The sequence below is a fragment of the Protopterus annectens genome, chromosome 12.part0 (genome assembly GCF_019279795.1).
Source record: "Protopterus annectens isolate FY-2018-M chromosome 12.part0, PAN1.0, whole genome shotgun sequence".
Classification (NCBI taxonomy): Eukaryota; Metazoa; Chordata; order Ceratodontiformes; family Protopteridae; genus Protopterus; species Protopterus annectens.
In genome coordinates this window covers 634,947,095-634,967,762 of record NC_056746.1, presented here as the reverse complement: position 1 = coordinate 634,967,762, position 20,668 = coordinate 634,947,095, and the positions used below count along the sequence as shown (strand labels likewise).

Genomic DNA, 20,668 nt, shown 5'->3' with positions numbered 1-20,668 from the left:
ACCAAGGGAATCCCTCCCTCAACCTTAGTTACTTGAACCCTGGCATCAGAAGTCATGACCTGCTTAGCTAGCTTTGGGCAGAACCAATGGTTGGATGCCAATATGTGAGGCTGGGCCAAAGTCAAAGTAGCCTCCAGAGAGGAAGTGCCAGGGGACTCGGGCCTAATGGGAGTCAGGTCAGGGGCTGCAAAAGTGCATCACCTAAGTGAGATGGGGAGTCAGACACAGAAATGTCTTCACCCTCCTACGCTTCCTTCTCATTCAAACATTTGGCTGTATGCTTTTTGGGTAAGACAGCTTGGGAATCAACAGATGCCATACAGTGTGGAGGCTCAGCCCTACCTCAATCTAGATACTGTTAGAGAGGATTTGGCCCTGTGCCTAATGGCCTTATTGTTGAACCTAGGAAAAATGAGCCCCTTAAGGACATGGGTCATCAAGAAAATAAAAGTAAAGCAACTAATTCTCCATAAGTCCTGTCATGGGACAACTCAGGAGTAGAGGACTGAATTGGTGATGTCTCAACTTAAAGCTTAATCAGTGATGGTCAGACCATCAAATTGGCTGCAGATCCAGTGCCTTGATAAGTGCTCATTCAGAGACCAATTCCAAAGAGTATATGTGGTTATAGGTACTAATAATGAAACCTGAGTAAACGTGAAAATCTCCAAAAAGTCAGGAACTCCAAGGTGACTTTACCTTACATGCTGTCAATACAGGAAATACAAATGCCTTCAAATAGTCATTAGGGTGTTGATGCACTAGGTTAATAAAGAAAGCCTAAGAAATATTGCAAAAAATGTCTACGGTAACTAGCAGGAGAATATACAAAGACAAAGTTAATGCTCACTCCTGCAACAAAGATGTACTCAGTGGTGCTGGACCTTCCAACATTCTCCTAAAACATGTCAAGTAAGCGTGGAAACAATTTGCTTCACCACCACTGGTACTACCCCTGTCTATGGCTGAAAAACAGAGATCCAGAGGGATGAACACAGCTAAATGTGGTCCAAATATTGTCCATACAGATGTCCAAGATAATCATGTGAAGCAAGTCAGAAATAATGGCATCTTAGTTTTCAGATCACTTGGACTTAAATGGTACAGCCATAGAAGAAAGGTCCTGCCCAAAGGCCAGATGTGAAAACCTGATACCAGAGGTACTGTAAAATCACCATCATAGTTCTATTCACCCTTTAAGGACATCTGGTCACTCTAACTCGAGTGAGGCCAATCAGATCAGGATGCAGAAATAGTGACTGCCTCACAATCCCCCCACCCTATGTTACTCAGCAATAATGAGTCAAAATCATCTGAATGATGTTAGAACTGCAACCTCCAATTGGTCCAAAAGTCTGAAGGGAAGACAAAATATCTCTGGAACAGGGAAGACTGAAAAAGATCTTCTCAGAAAAGTTACATAAACAAAGGCTGCAGGCAATATAAATTCAAACAAAGATGACTAACCAAAAGCAAACTCCTTCATGAAAATCAAAACAATATAATCCCATGCAATGGGGATAAGAATTCTGATGAGATACAGAGCAACATTAACACATATCCAGTTCACTCCAAGAAACTGCATGCTTAGGGAGAAAGTCTCAGTCAAAGCAGGTCTTATAAACGCAGCATGATTAAAACATGAGAAAAAAGTAAACAGAGACATCATCTTACAATGAAAAAGCAAACAGGGACAAAATAATGGTATAACTTTACTATGAATAATCGGATTGGAATTAGTTGTCACACAAAACCCTTCAGACAAAACATCTAATACACACAACTGCAGTACTAGAATATTACTTTACAAAACATCATGAAAGACTAGGAATTAATTTCTTTCCCTCCTGCATCTTATGATGTGAATAACCAAAAGCATGCATTGCATCTCCATGCGCTTTATACATGATTAAACAATGGGCTCTGATTAAATGTAAACATAAAATGTGACAAGACTGGATAAAAGGATGTTGTTCTGAGACAATTCCACTATCATGGGCATATGCTCACTAAATTATTATGTTACTGCTCTGTCTGGTATAGAACGTATCACACTAAAATTAGATTTAATTAGACAATGATCTGAGATGCGTATCACTAACAAAATGGCCAAACTGATTGTTACTTTCCTCCTGTGTGTGCTTTTCAGTCCTATTTGCCATTACTGTCAAGAAATAACAATGGTTCACAAAGTAGGGGATGTCTTCATAAATAATATGCTACAGAAGGAAGTGTAATACATTTTAAACAATGAAGGTGCATTACTCCCCTAAAGTTAATTACAGGCTTAAAACTTCATTTCACATGCAGTTGTCAGATGTTAACCTCATCTTCCTAACATAAAATAAACTTTTACTGTCAAGAAAGTTCTCAGAAATGAAATTATGGACACACAAATCATAATTTCATTCAGTTAGTTAATAAATCTATGGTTCATTACCTTAACCTGTCTTCATCTAAGCCTTCAACTATTGCATTCCTCCCTTCCACGATTTCCAGGTACTGGTCTAGCAACTGCTTTTCCCGTAATTTCTGTGCCTCTGTCTTTCTGTCCTCTGGAAAAAAAAATGTAATTAGTATTTTAACATGCACAGAAGTCAAAACAGCTAAAATAATGTATCTATTTAACTGAAGGACTACAAGGACAAAATGATGGCAAATGTATTGAATAGTAGTGTGAGAAGCACGGGACCATATGCAAACTCACAAAGGTGAAGATTATTAAATGCCGTTAACAGAGATCTCACTGTGGTAAAGCGTTTGCTTAGCATGCAGTCATTCACCATTTGAGCCCCAATGCAGTCCATTAATTTCTAAAGGATGGGAAATGGAAAATTCACCCCGGGGATCACTCCAGTGGCTCTGCTTGACACAGGCACTGGAAACTAAGGTCAGGTGGCACGATGCCAGGTTAATCCTATGGGCTAGGTTTGTAAAGCCTCCAGGGCCATTAGCCTAGTACATACCTATGAACCTATGATATAATGTGTTGCCTGCTTTGTACAAAGTGGTGCTGCCTTATTACTTGTGATGGCACCATGGCCGATGCAGATGAAACAGCACCATACTGCAACACAACAGGCAACTACTTTACATCACTTCTGTGATCTTTGTTAACTGGAGTTAATGGGTTGCACCTTTTGAAATTGTATGTGGTCAGATATTTCAAAACTCACCTATCCCAGGAGAAGGGGAGGGGTTTCCAGCACAGAATGAGTGATGATGAGGCTGACAGTATCTACCGGACTTCACAACACAGCAGCATGCGCTGACAGATGTTCCTAGTCCTAATGGACTTGGCACACTGCATGATAGACATGGGACACAACATGGGTAAGGCTTCACAAAAGAACCCTATTTCAGCAAATATGACACAGTCTTAGGATGCCAAAATCTCCTGTCTGATAATATTGATTTACATCCAACAGATCAGGTGACTTTCTGCATCTGAGTGAGGAGCAGCAACAACAGCAGCTGTCAGCCATATGGGACCAAAACTATTTTAAAAAATAGCACTGTTTCATTTTCAAACCGCGAGCAGCGTTTTGATTTCTTTTCATGAGTTGACAAGCAACCAAACGCCAAACCCCAAATGAGTAATACACAAAAATTGAGATAAAAACATGTCAGTACAAGGAAGCAGAGTTCACAAGCAGCCAAAACTATTCACTACACGTTAATCAATACATATCATCAGAAGTAATCTGTTAACATTTACAAGAAAACTATCAGTTAGCCATACAGCATTTGTAACTAAATTTAATATCAGCAGAGTTTTAACGCATTAATTACACATCTTGAAGAAGAAGTTACTTTAGGGAAAGAGACAGCAGCAGAGAAGTAAGAACTACTAGTAATTTTAGTAATTCATACGCAGAGATGGGTGAAAAGTGAAATGCAAACACCAATACTTTTAACAGTCAACAGTGCAAAAGAATGGATAAATCTTTTCAAGGTATGAACTTTGATATAAATTACTATTAAATAAATACATAATATATATATATATATATATATATATATATATATATATATATATATATATATATCAGATAATTATATAAAAAATAAATATACTATATATTTTTATAGAAGGAATGCAAGACAAAACCATACATTGTTGGAGAGCAGCAGATACTCAACAGAAAGTCACTCATACGACAAATAGAATAACACGTTGATCCATACGTACTGTTTTTAAACCTGAGCTTTCTACTTTTTCCATAGCACATCAGAGTAAATAATGAATTATCTGGCCGTTTCCTTGCGAGTCCCACAAGGTTATATCCCTTGGCCCACTTCTCTTCACAATCTTCACAAACAAACTCCATACAGCTACAAGTGACACCACACCCATACAGTATGCAGATGACTCAACCCTTATACGTACTGTTCCTACTCTCCAGCAACTAGAACACATAACACAACAGTCATTTGCAGCTGTAGAAGCCTGGCTAACCAATGCTCAACTAATACTGAACCCCCACAAAACTAAACTAATCCTATTTCACCCTATTAGAGCCCCTAACACCCCTCCTGCATTCAAAATTACCTCAGTTAATAACATCTACATATCCCCAGTTTCCAGTACTAAGTTGTTAGGGGTCACCATTGACCAGAATATGCTATTTGACACACATACTGCCCAGTCCATAAAAAAAGTTCACAAAAAGCTAGGGTGCTTCTACAGACGTAAACACTATCTCACAGCAGACACCAGAGCTACTATTGCTAGAACCCACTTTACCTCAACCTTACTTTACAACTCCCCTATCCTTACCAACCCAAGAAAGTCAGATTTAATAAAACTAGAAACCTGTTATAATAAAATAGCAAAATTTGCAACAAGCGCTAACTACAGATCTCACCACTGCCACTCTCTCAGAAAACTTTCATGGCTTGAACTCCCCGCAGTGCTAAAATTCATTTAGCTCAAAATGGCCCACCAAATAATAAACCAGCCTGAAAAAACTCCAGCCCTAAAGAACCTACTAGCTCACTACTCAAATAAGCGGACCCTTCACTCTACTAATAAGGCATTATTAGAAATAACAAAAGGCAAAAATCACGCTGGAGAATCCCTCTACTCATGTAGTGTCACCAAAATCTGGAACAGCCTTCAATTTGAAATTAAATCCAACACTAACATAGTACAATTCAAAAAACTACTAAAAGCCCACCTATCTGCTACATGGATCTGCCCATGTACTAAACCGAGCTAAAATAACAAATTTGGAATAAACCTAGTTCACCTAACAGACTGGCCAATCCACTGCCTCAGATTAAAACCTACTATCTAAATTATCCTATCTCTATCTAACGCACCCCAAACTAAATACTTTCTAAAAGTAAATCCCATTACCCCCTTCTACTTTCTCTCCTCACTTTTCTCCCTTTACAAATCTCTTAGCTCAAGCTTGCATGTATTGGCCAAACTTGTAAAGCCTGATAAAGTATTAATTTCAAGCAGGTCTGTTTGTAAGAATTATTGTACCCACCACTAGGTATCTCTAACTACTAGTCTGATTATTTTTTTCTATATTATATAAAATTCCATCAATTATACTCTGTTTACTTTTTAAGGAATACTATAACATTTCTATTTGCTCTCTTTTGAAACACTTTGTAAAATATGAAGTTGCGACGTTAAGTTTCTCATGCATTGTATGTCTTGGAGCTTTTCTCCCCAGGCCTCCCCTGAAAATGGACTTGTTGTTCAGTCAGACTTTCCCAGTAAACAAATGTAAAAGAAATAGTAATAAATAAATAAGATACTGACCCAAAGTGCCTGCGTCATTACTTTGTTTGTCTTTTCGGCTTTTCCCAGTTAGGGGTCACCAAAGCAGAACTCCGGTCTGCTAATGACTGGCAGTAGATTTTTATGGTGCCGAGTTGCCAACCCGACGCCCAACCTTCAGCGAAGGCACGCCCATTTAAGCATGTCTTTCAGAGGCCACTCAATCATGGGGAGGACATGCAGACTCCAGACAGAAGGGGCTCCAGCCGTGAATCGAACAGGAGAACCTCTTGCTGTGAGGCAACAACACTACTGCTGTACTACCGTGGCTTCTAAGATCTGAAAATGCACTGCTCTTTTTCACCATGCTGTATTTCATGCAAAGGTTTTTTTAAAGTTTAGAAATAGTGGACTACAATAGTGAAATTGAATGTAGGAACTCATTCACGTGTGGGAATCTTAATAAAAAAAAAAAAAATAAATAATAGCCCATTTAAGAACTCCTAAGTATAAACAAATCTGTCACAGATACTTCATTTCAGAGAACACTTAACATGCTCCTGCCATTTATTCTACATTAGCCAAACATCAAGAAAATCCAAAAACAGAATACCAGAGTATGTCAGGGATTTAAGAAACAAGAGAAAGATGAAAATTTCAGGGGGGGACTCAATACGTTTTTGGAAAAACACTGTGGCAAAATCAAATCATTGTAATTAAGGAATGGTGTTTCTTGGTAAGAAAACATGTTAAAATTGAAACCTGATACTCTTAAACTGAAAGAAACAGAGTTTGATGTGGATTGGGAATTCCTGTGTTGAACAGACTGTTGTTACTGAATGAAGGGGTAGTTGCTTTTATAGGTTCATAGGTTCGTACTAGGCTATCTGCCCTAGGGCATTTATAAGCCTAGCCAGTGTGTGTGTGGCTTTCACCACCCCTTAGGATGAGAATACTACGCCCATTTAGGGTTTAGTTTACTGTGCCTCTGTCTAGTAGTGACACAGAGATGACCCCCGGGGTAAACCCACGATCTCCCATCCACTCGTCAAGATTTCTCTTGAAGAGAGTTAGTGAGGGGCTCTGCCTAATATGGACTGGGATTCTGTTCCAGAGTGTAGGGAGCCTCTGGGTTATGAATTTGCCCCTCCAGCACATCCTATTTATTTCTGTGTTGAGGTTCAAATCTCTTGCTCTCGTGGCTCTGATGGATTTGGATTTTCTGAGGTGGAGCATGTCCATTAATTCCGGATTGGACATGGCCTTGTAAGTCAGGCACAGATCACCTCTGAGTAGGCGGTATGCGACTGAATAGAGCTGGAGTTTCTTCAGCCGGGCAGCATATGACATATGTTTGAGACCCTTTATCCTCTTGGTGAGGAACCTTTGGGGTCTTTCCAACTGCTGCAGGTGTCGGATAAGATACATCCCAAATGGGGCATTGTACTCAATCATGGGCCTGATAAGAGAAGAGTACAGGGGCACAATGACCTCTCTTGATCTAGATGTGAATCCCTTCATGATAAGGTGGGCAATATAGAAGGTCTTCCTAACCACTTTGGCAATGTGTCAAACGAGAGGTTACTGTCAACTTGGTTCCCTAGGTCCCTGATTACCTCTTCCGTACTTAATGGATTACCACCTATGTGGTAATTTGTGGGTACCTTGTTTTTCCCAAAGGGTATGACTATACATTTTTTGGCGTTCAGCTTAAGGCCATGGCTCTGGCACCAATTATCCGTTTCTATGAGGCCTCTCTGAAGGATGCTTGTGTCCGCTGGAGTATCAATTATGGCGCCCAGTTTGCAGTCATCTGCGAACTTTGTCAGCCACAATCCTCCTATGTTTGCCTGTACCTCGGAAAAATAAATGCCGAACAAGAGGGGTCCCAGGACTGAGCCCTGTGGGACACCGCTTGTGACCGGCTTAGAGTCTGACATGGCTCCAGCAACTCTGACCCTGTGGGTTCTGTCCTTGAGCCAGTTTGCAACCCATCTTGTGACATATGGGTTTACATTTAAACTGGTGAGTTTGTCTATGATGCCCGAGTGGGGTAGTGTGTCGAAGGCTTTTGCAAGGTCAAGGTAGGCTGTGTGAACTGCCTTACCCTCATCACTGTTTCAAAAAAGACGACCAAGTTCAAAAGGCAGGATCTGCCCTTGACAAAGCCAAATTGGGTAGGATCCAATGTCTGTAGGTCCCCAATGTCTTTGTTTATGAGTTCCATAATGATCCTTTCCATAGCTTTGCAGACCAGGCTCGTCAAGCTTATGGGGTGGTAATTTCCAGGGTCCGTAGAAGCACCGTCTTTGTGGAGTGGGTCCACTGTTGCCGTACGCCACTCTTTGGGTATGTATCCTGTAGTAAGGCTAAGATTAAACAGCAGTCTTATGTGTGGGTTTAGTTCCTCTTGGAGTTCATGTAGCACACAGCCCGGGACACCGTCCCGGTCCCATTGATGCTGTGTTTAGCTTTAGAGAGGGCAGCTCTCACCTGGGCATCTGAGATGTTAGGGAGGCTACACTCTGCTGGGATAGATATTTCTCCTTTTGGGAGAAATTTGCACTGAACCTGTCTGCCAGAATGTTGGCAATGTCTGTGGGTTCATTGTATTTTGTGTCATTTTGGACTAACTCTGAGCATATCTGGGAGTTTCCACCCAGGTTTCTAACATAGCCAAAAAAGGCCTTGTGATTGTCTTTTGTGTCTTTTGTGATTTTTCTCTCAAAGTTGGCCTTGGATGATTTTATGAGTGATCGTAGTTTTTTGCTAGTACTGATCAGAGATGCTTTCCCTTTTAGGGATTTTGCTCTGTCATGTAGTAGCTTCCTCCTCCTGTTGTAAAGTTTGTTTATGGCTGGGGTCCACCAGACCGGGCGCCTGCCTTTGGGGGAATGGGTCTTGGTTTTATTTGGGATTGCATGATCCATGCATTCTTGAAGGTGCCGTAGAAGGCATTTATAAAGGATTCAGCAGTGTGGGTTGTGGTTTCCACTGGCCTAGGGGCCTTGAAGGATACCACTTCAGTCTTAAGAAGTGTGAAGTTGGCTTTTGAGAAGTTCTTCACTGTGGTCTTTTGTGCAGGGGGTGGGGGCTGGATGTGGATTTCCAGTGAGATTAATTTATGGTCTGATCTCACCAATGAGGGGTATACTTCTGGTGTGGAGCATTTTGTCCCCATATTTGTGATGATCAGGTCTAGTATATTATCTCCTCTTGTGGGAAAGGTGACTAGTTGTTCCATCGCATTTGAGTTTATGAATTCTAGGAACCTTTGGGCTAGGGTGTTGGGGCTTGAGTAATGTTCCCAGTCTATGTTTGGGTAGTTGAAGTCTCCCAATATGATGGTATTTGGAGAGACATTCATACTCTCCAGTGTCTTCAGGAAGGCTGTGTGGGTTTCTTGAGTTTGAGAGGGTGGACTGTAGCATGCTACAAACTGTAGGGCAGTTTTGCCTATGGTTAGTTGCAGCTGGATGGTCTCCGATGCTTCGTGCGTTGCCACTAACCTGGAGGTGTGGGTATCATTGATGAATATGGATACTCCCCCTCCTTTTGTGGCTCGGTCCAAGTTTTGGGGCCGAAAAGCATGATATGAGGTGAAACCTGGTAGTGCTGGGGTGCTCTCAGGAGCCTTGAACCAGGTTTCAGTCACTGCACAGACATCAATGTTCTCCATACTGAGGAGGGCTTCAAGAGCGTGCATCTTGAGGTTTAGACTTCTGGCATTGAGCAGCATTACCCTTAGTTTTTTTCCACTTGTGTTTTCTAGGGAGGTAGGTTTGTCATTTGAGCTTTGCCTAAAAAAGGCACTATGGGGGTGGCAAGAGCCTTGGCCAATATCCGGAAGCCCAGGGGTGACAGGTGCAAGCCATCCCTTGCGAAGCAGCGTGGCTTGTCAAGCATGTCATCCCAAGCAGACAGACATTGGATCCCCTTAGAATGACACCAGTAATTAAGCCAATTGTTAAAACTGATAATTTTGTCTTTGTACTGTGGCATCATTCTTGGTGAGGGTAAGATGAGTGTTTTGTTCCCTGGAAGTTTCCATGCTGAGACACAGTGAGGTTTATAATATTTTTTTTTTTTAGTTCCGGTGTTCCCTGGAAGTTTCCATGCTGAGACACAGTGAGGTTTATAATATTTTTTTTTTAGTTCCTGAAGTTGTGGACATTTTTAATACAACTTTGGACAATATTTTTGTACTAAAAGCATTTTTCATAAGTGCTGTCTGGACATAATCTGTACCACATAATTCTAAGGTCCAGGCTTCAGTCCTGACCTGTGATAACTGTGTATAGTGTGCGTTTCCCCTCTCTTTGCATGTTTTTTTCCCTCTCTTTGCATGTTTTTTTCTACAGGCACCATGGTTTCTTCCCACTGCCCAAAAGAATGTTGGTTGAACGACTTTCCTAATGTCCATATACCCACATAGTACAGTTGTGTACACTTACCATAAATGTAGATGTTCGAGTGTATTCACTGTTGCAGTCATTACATTTGGGTAATCTGGGTTGCCCTCAGTCGGTCTGATTAACAAAGTCTTGGGTCCTGAGTCAGTTGCTCATAGGTGCATAGGTTAGTACTAAGCTAACTGCCCTTGCAAGCCATTTTAAGCCTAGCCAATTATCCCTTGTGAGACTCAAACCATGCACCTTGAGTTTGTAAGGCAAACACCTTAACCATTAGGCCACCACGCTGTCCCTTCTTCCACGACGTCAGGTCATCAGGGGTGTAAAACATGCTGCCAATGCCATTTTGTCAGTTTTTCTTGCCCCAGATGTCAGGTGCACCCCTAATGGGGAGCAAATAAAATTAAAAAACACAAAAATATACCTCCAAACAAAAGCAAATACACCAAAAAGGCTTTTAAGTATAGTAAAAGAAGTTAGAGGCATAGCCAGAGAAAAATAGGGGGCTGGCGGGAGGGTAACCAGGACTGCAACAGTGAATACACTCGAACATCTACATTTATGGTAAGTGTAAACAACTGTACTATGTTCTTCATGTTTCACTGTTGCAGTCATTACATTTGGGTAGATTCCCAAAGCTATGGTTGTGAGGAGGGGTTTATACAGCATTAAAGCAAGCTATACGGCCCTGCAAGACAGCAGTGGCAAAGCCAGCTCTGGATTTAGAGAAAATTGGTAAATGATAATGCTTGGTGAAAGTATGTACAGAACTCCAGGTAGCAGCTTCTAGAATATTCCTGGTAGGAACCCCTCTGAGAAAGGCTGCAGAAGTAGATGCAGCCCTGGTGGAATGAGATCTGATCCCCTGGGGGATAGGTTTTCTATAGTTCTTATAGCAGAAATGGATGCAATGGCTTATCCATTTAGAAATGGTTTGTTTTAAAATAGCCTTCCCCTCTGCCCCTGCAGCAAATGCTACCAGCAATTGTTCAGATTTTCTTCGAGATTTAGTCCTGTCCAAGTAGAATCTAAGTTATCTGTGCACATCCAAGGAATGCAGAATCCATTCCCCTTTGTTCTGTGGATTGGGAAAGAAGGTTGGCAAATGAATGGATTGATTAAGAGCCACACTGGAAACCACCTTGGGCATGAAGGATGGATTGGTCCTCAGAGATAACCTGTCCACATGAAAGATGATGAAAGGCCCACTATCATAAGGGCCTGTAATTCAGATATTCTAGCTGAAGTAATTGCTAAAAGGAAGGCTGTTTTCCAAGAAAGAAATTTTACATCTGAAGTAGCAGCTGGCTCAAAGGGAGGTACAGTGAGCTTCTCCAAAACAAAGTTAAGGTCCCAGGCAGGGGCTGGAGCTCTCCTGGGTGGTCTCAAGTTCTTTGCCCCACTGAGATACTGCTTGAGCAAGGGATGAGAGAAGAGGGGAGGTTCTGTGTTATAGTGACCTGAAATAGCTGAAGTGTGGATTTTAATAGAGGAAAAAGACAGGCCCTTGTGAAGCATCTCAGTTAAGTATTGCAAAATCTGAGGTAAATTGGGCGCTGCTGTGCTCATTCCTAAAGATTGGTTGCAGGCACAGAATCTTTTCCATTTGTCAGCATAAGATTTTCTAGAACTAGATCTTCATCCATCACAGGTCTGCTGAGGAATGATAATGATGAATTTAAGTGATTAGACAGGCTGCAAGGTTCAATGTTGGAAGCTGAGGGTGCACAATTTGGTTCTCCTGCTGAGACAGCAGGGAGGGGTCTAAGGCAGGTGCCATCGAGATGTTTGCAACACACTGCGTAGGAGTGGGTACCAGTGATGGCATGGCCAGTCTGGAGCAATCAAAATCATTTTTGGTTTGTCCTGTTTGACTTTTAGCAGAACTATGGAGAGCAGAGGCAGAGGGGAAAAGGTGTAGACTGATAGGTTTTTCCAGCTGAAGGACAGAGCATCCACTTTCCAGGCTTCTTTGTGGGGAGTCCTTGTGCAAAACTTGTCCAAATGGTAGTTTTGGGGTGAGGTAAATAGATCTATGTCTGGGCTCCCCCATTTGCTTGTCAACATGTTGAAAATCCATTGTTCCAGTTTCCACTCGTGTAGGTCCATGAGTTTTCTGCTTAGTCTGTCTGCCAGTGTATTCTATTTTCCTGGCAGGAACTGAGCTTATAGGTGCACTTGGTAACTCAAGGCTATGTTCCACAATGCCATGGCTAGTCTGCAGAGGGGGTAGGAATGTGTACCCCCATGCTTGTTTATGTACCACATAATCGTGGTGTTGTCTGTTTTTACCATTAGTAGTCCTGGAAGAATGTAGTCCTTGAAGGCTGTCAGAGCATTCTGTACAGCTAACATTTCTTTTTGATTGATATGTAGGTGCATTTGATTTGGGTTCCATTTGCCCTGAATGCACTTCCCTGCCAGGTGAGCCCTCCATGCATAGTCTGATGCATCTGTAGTTAGGGTTTGGGCGGCAGGGGGTAGTGTGAATGGCAGTCCCTTGTTTTAGTGGCACGCCTCTGCCCACCATAAGAACTCCAGGCATAGGCAAGGTATGACAGGAATCATTGTTTCCAGGCTGTGACAAAGTTGACTCCATAGACTTTTTAAGTACCACTGTAGTTTCCTCATATGCAGTCTTGCATATGGAATTAGAATAATGCAGGAGGCCATGAACCTCAAGGCTTGCAGTATTTGTCTTGCAGATAGCAGGGTTTTTGTGGCCACTTGTCTGAAGTAAGTTACCAAATGAATTTGCTTCTCTGGCGTGAGGAAAGCCATCTGGGCAGTTGTATTCAAGCTTGCACCCAGGAATGTAATCTGTTGAGAGGGTACCAGTTGTGATTTCTTTTCGTTTATGGTGTACCCTAGACAAGTTAGACCTCTTTTTACAAACGCCAGATGATTTAGAAGTATGCCCTGGTTTTCTGCATGAATTAGACAATCGTCCAGGTATGGATATATTTGAATATTTCTCTGCCTGCAAAATGCAACAACTGGAGCCAGGCATTTTGTGAATACCCTCGGCACAGTAGACAAGCCAAAGGGCAATGCAGAGAACTGATAATGCAAGCAGCCTGCTTTGAAGCGTAGGTATCTTCTGCAAGATTCCCTGATTGGGATGTGCGGGTATGCTTCTTTTAAATCTAAAGTTGCCAACCAGGCATCTTTGCCTAGCATAGGTAGTAACTGATGAAGAATTAGCATCTTGAATTTTGGAATGTCCAGAAAGGTGTTTAGAGTAGACAGGTCCAGAATTGGACACTATGATTTGTCTTTTCTGGGTACTAGAAAAAGCCTGGAATAGAAACCTTGTCCCTTTTCCTCTTCTGGTACCGGCTGAATAGCTCCCATGTTTAAGAGGGAAAGTACTTGTTTTTGAGCCTCTGCCCACTGATTTGTGGGCAGGTCTGGCCACCTGTTTGTTGTTGGCAACGTGTGGAAATGAAATCTGTATCCCTGGGACACTATATTTAAAACCCATTTGCCCTGGGTTATGAGTTCCCGTTTCTTTGCATGAAGAGCAATCTTTCCCCCCAGAAGGGTGGTTAAAAGATAAGTACTTGGTAATTTTAAAGGGAAGTCATTGAGACTATTTACCATAGGGGGTGTCTTGTTATTTCCAGATTTGGAAGTGGAGGCTCCCCACTGCTTAGGTCTGACAGTCCCCTGGGTCTGAAACCTGGGGTTTTTGGTGTGTCTGGGTTTGGCTTGAGAGGATCTGGAAGGAGCTGGAAAAGAGCAATTCTTAGTAGGCCAGTGCCTACTAAATCTAGGGAGGTTGCACTTGTAAAAAATCTTTAACAGTTTGCATAGATTTAGCTTTACCTTCCATCTTTTTTAGAACTTCCTCAGCCTTATTGACAAACAGGTGGTCCTGATGTAAAGGAGCATCCAACAATTTAGCTTTAACATGATCAGGCAAAGATTGCTCTTTAAGCCAAGCATGCCTTCTAAGCACAGACCCGGTAACAGCAGCCCTGCAGGAGGCCTCTAAAGAATCAAAACCACATTGCAAAGGATGTTTTCCAACTCATAATCCACCAAGAAGCCTGTTATTGACACAACACCAGAAACCAAATCGGCAAAAGCAGCAATCAGAGGCAAACTGCTTGTTACTCTTTTCAGTTATTACTTAATCCCAGTTTTCTCTAGCAACTTCAACAAAATGGAGAGAAAATCTTTGCACGAGATTAATCAGCCCTTAACGGCAACCGGAACAAGTGCAAATGAATGCGTCTCTAAGCGTCTCTAGCAGAAGGGGTAGGATTTTTAGCAGTAGAAGCCTTAATGCCCTTGGGCCCCTGAGAAATGGTCTCTGGATCTGCAACAGGATTTTTGAAAAGGAATTTGTGGGACTCAGGAACCCTGTAGTATCTGTCAGGTTTACTAGGAGCCAGAGGCAGGGAATCAAGGGCCATACTGGATTCCGAAAAAACATCATCAACAATGTCTAGTACAGGAGGTATAGCCAAAGGCCTATGCTGAGGTAGAAGGAGGAAATCTAAGCCTTTTTTTTGAATCAGAAAATTCCTGACTTTCCCAGTGGAAATGTTTCCTTAAAGTAAGTAAAGTTTCCCCAAAAGAAAACTCCTCAGGAGGGGAAGCGGAGGGAATGGATTCCTCTGCATCAGAGTCCTCATAAGTAGGTATGGACAAATCCAGGTCATTAGAAGAATCAGAAGAAACAGAATCCTGATCAGAAGATTCATAATCAAGCTCAGTCCTAGGTCTCTTGGGGGGGTTTGACTACCCCTGATTAGCGTAATTAGATCTTCAGCCATTTTGATCATTTGTTTTTTAGGCATAGGGGCCTGAACATGTGGCCTGGGTATCATTTTTTTAGACAGAGTGAGATTCAGACCTTAGTAATGAAGGTGGAGTCTATTTAATATGCAAGTCTGTAGGCCTGAATACACCCTCAGAAGCCGGTGCCTTCTCAGCAGCTCAGAACCCATCCAAGGTACAGACATCTGCGGGTTCCATAGATGAAGCATCTTGCGGCATACCGGACTCCAAATGGGTCTCAGTAGAGGCCTGCAAATCAGAAGTAGTGGGTATCTGCAAAAGCGCCTCACTGAGTACCGGCGAACTGGCAACTGGCTTAGGAAAAGCGTTGTCAGCAGTTTTGGACCTCGACGGCCTGCCTCTGTCTTTATCTTTGCATTTTTTCGGAATTCCAGTAGTTGGATGTTTAATCGACGACATTTTTAGATAATTAAACTGAGAACCAAAATATTTAGAGGCAAAAATGTACAGATGACGGATAGTGCGCTGATTAAATAAAGCACAAAACTGACAGCAAGGTATGTCGTGGTCAGGGCCTAGGCAAGGAATACAGTAGAAATTAAAATCTTTATGAGATATTTGCTTTCCACAAGTAATGCAATTATTAACTTTTACTGACATCGGTAAGGAGCAAGAAAAAGTTTCCCCAACGGGGTACTTAGCTTTAAGTTGAAGACTTCGGTTCTGAAACACGAAAACGAAAATTGCAGGAGTCGGCCGACCAGCACTTGCGAACTGCTTCTGCTTCGGGCACCGCACGGCAAGAAAGACTGACAAAATGGCGTCGGCTGCATATTTTATACCCCTGATGACCTGACGTCATGGAAGAAGGGACAGCAATCGATGCAGGACCCAAGACTTTGTTAAACAGGCTGACTGAGGGCAACCTGCCAGCAGATTATCCAAATGTAATGACTGCAACAGTGAAACATGAAGAGCATACACATTTTTGGAAACTATAAAATTGTAGAACCAACTTAGAAATAAACCACACACTGGAGCCAGAATAAATTTAGCACTTTCGTCCCGTTTATTACAGAACTTTTTCAGAATCATACAATACACTACTGACATAATTTCCTTTTATATCAAGAACATCCCAACTTCACTTCCCACAATAATTAAACCTTAAAGGCATTGTTATTAAATAGCCAATAAACTTTCAAAACATAAGATATAAAATATACTATGAACTTGAAACAAGACTTTAAAACATGACACACAATTCTTTCATCTTTATGTCAAAAGCTGATATAATTCAGATAACTTTTAATAGAAACCTTATTTTTAATACCAGGTGTTATGTCAGCTCTTAAAAAAATCTGCCATTTCAACTCTATCTTCTCTAAAAAATTGTTAAATGAACCTACAAATTTATCTGCATTAACTTTTTCTACTACAAAAAAAGTAAACTTTCTAAAATTTTCACAGTTCAGAGAATGCTTTGCTAATGCATTATTCATATATTTTTTCTTAATAGCAAGAAGGTGTTCCCTAACCCTATATTTCAACTTTCTAATAGTCTTTCCTATACAGAAATTTTCACAATTGGAACACACTGCAAGGTATACTAAACCCTCACTCTGGCAATCAAACCTACCGCTGGCTGTTAAAATATATTTTAAATGCTTAAAATAATGACTCTGTACACACATCATATACCTACTTTGATTGCAATTTGTGCAAGCAAAAGTACCTGAGTAATTACTCTATCATGATCTTCACATTTATATCCACCTTCCAACAGGAGCGGCCTTAGGTCAACTTGTGCCCTAGGCAAAAGGGCTCCACGGCACCCCCCCCCCCCACCACACTACCTGGTGCCCCCATCCTTGTCTTCCTACACCAAATAAATACTGGAAAAGCACCCCTGCTAGAGCAGCTCCCTAGGCGGCCACCTAGTTGGCCTATGCCTAAGGCCGGCTATGCCTTCCAAAATCTCTTTTAAATTTTTAGTTTTTTTATTTATAAAATTTGGTTGAGTCCCTATAATTTTACTCAATTCCTCATGACCTAAAATAATTTTCCAATTTTGTTGTACAATTCTTTTAATATTGGGTCCATCAACACTCATGGGTTACTGGAAATGCATGTTTAAATTCCTCATTCTGTATCATATTCTGACTAAGATTCTTTTTCTGAAATCCATCTATAAGAATAGGAGGGTACTTGTCATTCCTATGATTCCCCACATATTGAATCACATCATTAAGAATTTCAACAGAATAACCACTACAAAGAAAAAGCTGTTTGAGAGCTTCAACTTCCACTTTATACTGTTGGTCATCACTGACCATTCTGCTGAGTCTGATTACTTGACCTTTAAATACATTGATTTTTATATATTTGGGATGGAAGCTTTCAAAGTGTAAATAATTAGTGGTAAAAGTTTTCTTCCTATAAACATTACTCCTAAATGTCCTCTTATCTACATCCATCCCTACTTCTAAGTCCAAAAACTGAACTGTGGTGCCTATGTTGCCATACACATTTTCCCTTGTCCTTGGTGTCCAAGTCCTGCCTGAAAGGATCTCTAGACCAGCCCACTCGCCTGGTTATCAAATAATAAAATTAAAAATAAAAACAAAATTGTTATTAACTGGTACATAGGAATTTTGTTTTGTACCTCTGTTATTTGGAATGCTTCTCTTGGTATTCCCGTTAGTAGCTTTAAGGCTGCTCTCATGTGCCAGCTGTGGTGACGTCTGCTTTAGCTTAGACTGATAATTTTCAGCTGATACCATGTTCTCTTCCAAGCTCACTCACCATTATTATTCTCAAACTTTCCAGGGGCTTGTTATAGACTTTTATTTTTTAGAAGGGAACTTTTGGTATTGGTTGTCTTGGGCTTCATCTACTTTTGGCTGCCAGAAAGCTGTAGTCTTCCTTTTCAGTTACTCATTATCTGTATTGGAATTATCTTTGTGTGAATATGGTTGCTTGGCTACTTTCATCTGACCTTGTGAGGATACATTAAGCATGGAGTTTCTAATGCCTTCTGTCGGTCTCTTGGACCGCACCTAGAATTTATATGAACTATGTTTACATTGATTTCCCTCTCCAGCGTTTTACATTTCTTCTGATGAAGACTTGCAACAGGGATTCTTTCATTGTCTAATTTTTTTCTCAAAATCACTTAAAGTTGCTAAATGGAGCTCAAACTGACTAATGCACAATTTGAAATAACTTATTAGTGACGCAAACTTGTTTTCCCAACTGGCTAGGTTGTCTTTCAGCAGATAAGGATTTCCAAAAGTTGACTTGTTCCTCATACAGTTTGCAATATAGTGACTTGTTTGGGTTCTAATCTATCTTCCTTTTTAGCTACACACAGGTTATGAATAGAATGAGTGAAGCACAGTCTCACTGCTTTTAATTTTACATGCTTTGTACTTACGCTTTGAAACAATATCTGACTTCTTGCATTTTTTCTGTCTTTAAAGAGCTTTACTCTATTTTACGACAAGGACAATGTCATCTTGAGACTGAGACATGACTTTATACTGTTATTATTATGCAGAGGAATAGATATGTATCTGTTACATTTTCCCTCTTTACTTTTCCTTCTCTATGTACAGCAGAGGCCACAGAAGTTAATTCATAAATCAGTTCTTAATTTGTAATTGTACTTTACTAACCCTGCTTAAACTTGTGAAATTGATAACTATTATACAGTAGAAAATGATTGCCTTTAACAATTGGCTTAGTTTCTGGTGTCATTCCAGGGGGATCCAGTACCCGACAGCCTGGAAAGATATGATCGACAGATAAGGAATGCTTTGCTAGAGACGGACTGCATCTGTCTCACTTGAACTTCAGGCTTCTGGCAAAGCCACTTGCCTCCCCCATAGTGTCTTTTTTAGAAAAAGTGATGAGATTAAAACTACCAACATAAAAATTTTAACAAAACCCAAATTAAAGGTCATGCTGCTAAACGCTAGGAGTCTAAACATGAAACTGCCCTAATTGCAAGCATTCTTAACCCTGGAAAATGCTGACATCTGCACAGTCACAGAAACCTGGTTCAAAGCTGTGGAGAGCACCCCAGTCATACCTGGTTACTCATCCTATCATACATTCAGTCCCCATTACTGTGGGTAGTACAGCCAAAGGAGGTAGAGTTTCAATATATATTAAAGACATACACACCTTCAGGCTGGTCAAACAGTATGATGCACAGGAGACACTCCGGGTGCAGTTAACCATTAACAAGACCCCTATTCAAATCATAGCTAGCTACCAGCCCCCAAATCTGACTCAGGATGCCCAAACTGCCTATCTAGACCTCTTCGAATCTATCAAGAGTCAACCCTTTACACTGGTCCTGAGTGACATTAACTACTCAAACATAGACTGGAAGAACTACTCACGCCAGAACACAAAGGCCCAAAGATTCATCGAGTTTGTCAATGCAAATGTTTTGGAACAGCTGGTTGATACCCCCACAAGAGGTGATAATATCTTGGACTTGGTATTAACCAACATGAGTAACTACTGCAGCATCCCTACAGTATAATCCTCCCTTGTAATATCCAACCATAAAACGGTCATGTTCGAAGTCACCATCTCCCCAGACCCCCCCTCTAGCTAGGGTCAAACAAAAACATTTCTCCAAAACTGATTACAGCCTCCTGTGGGATGGTATAAACAGCTTCACAGCCCCCTCTCTAGGAACTGGCACCAGTATCCAAAACTATACTAAATTACTACACGGACATTTATATAGATGCATGGAATAAGGAATACCTGAAAGGACTAAATCATTCTCCGCAAGGAAGAGTAAACCTGTCTGGTGGACATCTGCAATAAATAAACTCTATAACAAAAGAAAAAAATTGCTGTCCAGGACCAAGAAGGAGCAGGTGCCCAACTGGAAGCAATCTCTCCATAGCCTACACAAGCAAATAAGAGCACTAGTGAAATCCTCCAAAGCAAACAGTCCAAATTGGCCACATCTATTAAAGACAATCATAAGGCCTTCTTCACATATGTCCATAATCTCAAAGGTAGCACCCAGATCTGTTCAGATCTGGTGGTCAAGGACACCCCATACACAAATGCCGTAGACATAGCAAACTTTCTGGCTGACAGACTCAGCAAAAATTTCACCCCTCTGTCCCCCGAATCAGTAAATCAGGACATTCCCAGTACCTGCCCCCTTCCCCTTATATCTAGGGATCAGGTCATCACTCCTCTCTCAAAGGCAAACAATACAGCCTCCATGGGATCCGATAACATCCCAGGCTGCATCCTACATGAACTCCGGCAGGAACCTGCAGCACCATTAGATGCCCTATTCAACCAAAGCCTGAGTACTGGCATTGTCCCAGCTGAGTGGAGGACAGTCACTGTCATCCCTTTAGACAAAGGTGGAGCATCCACCGATCCAGGAAATTATAGACCCATCAGCCTAACTAGCCTGATCTGCAGGGCCACGGATTAGATTATCATGGACCTCATTAACAAGGACATTGGCAACCTCCAAACACTCGATCCCACACAGTTTGGCTTCGTCAAGGGAAGGTCATGTCTGTTAAATTTGGATGACTTTTTTGCAACAGTCACCAAAGCCATGGATGAGGAAAGACGGTGCACACCGCCCTACCTTGACCTGGCCAAAGCTTTCAACACTATTCCCCACTCAGGCATAATAAACAAACTCTCGCAACTAGGCATCAATTCGTATGTTACCAGATGGGTAAACTGGCTCACTGATAGAACCCATCTGGTG

The 20,668-nt window shown here is 41.4% G+C and overlaps 1 protein-coding gene across 3 annotated transcripts in view; it reads right to left on the bottom strand.

Moving 5' to 3' along the window:
* Nucleotides 1-20,668, bottom strand: part of MICALL2 (MICAL like 2) — a 976,695-nt gene that overhangs the window by 56,557 nt on the left and 899,470 nt on the right. For all 3 annotated transcript variants that reach the window (XM_044089760.1, XM_044089761.1, XM_044089762.1), the window contains one exon: nt 2,441-2,555. In XM_044089760.1, the coding sequence (XP_043945695.1) occupies nt 2,441-2,555 (115 nt within the window). The remainder of the gene's footprint in view (nt 1-2,440; nt 2,556-20,668) is intronic.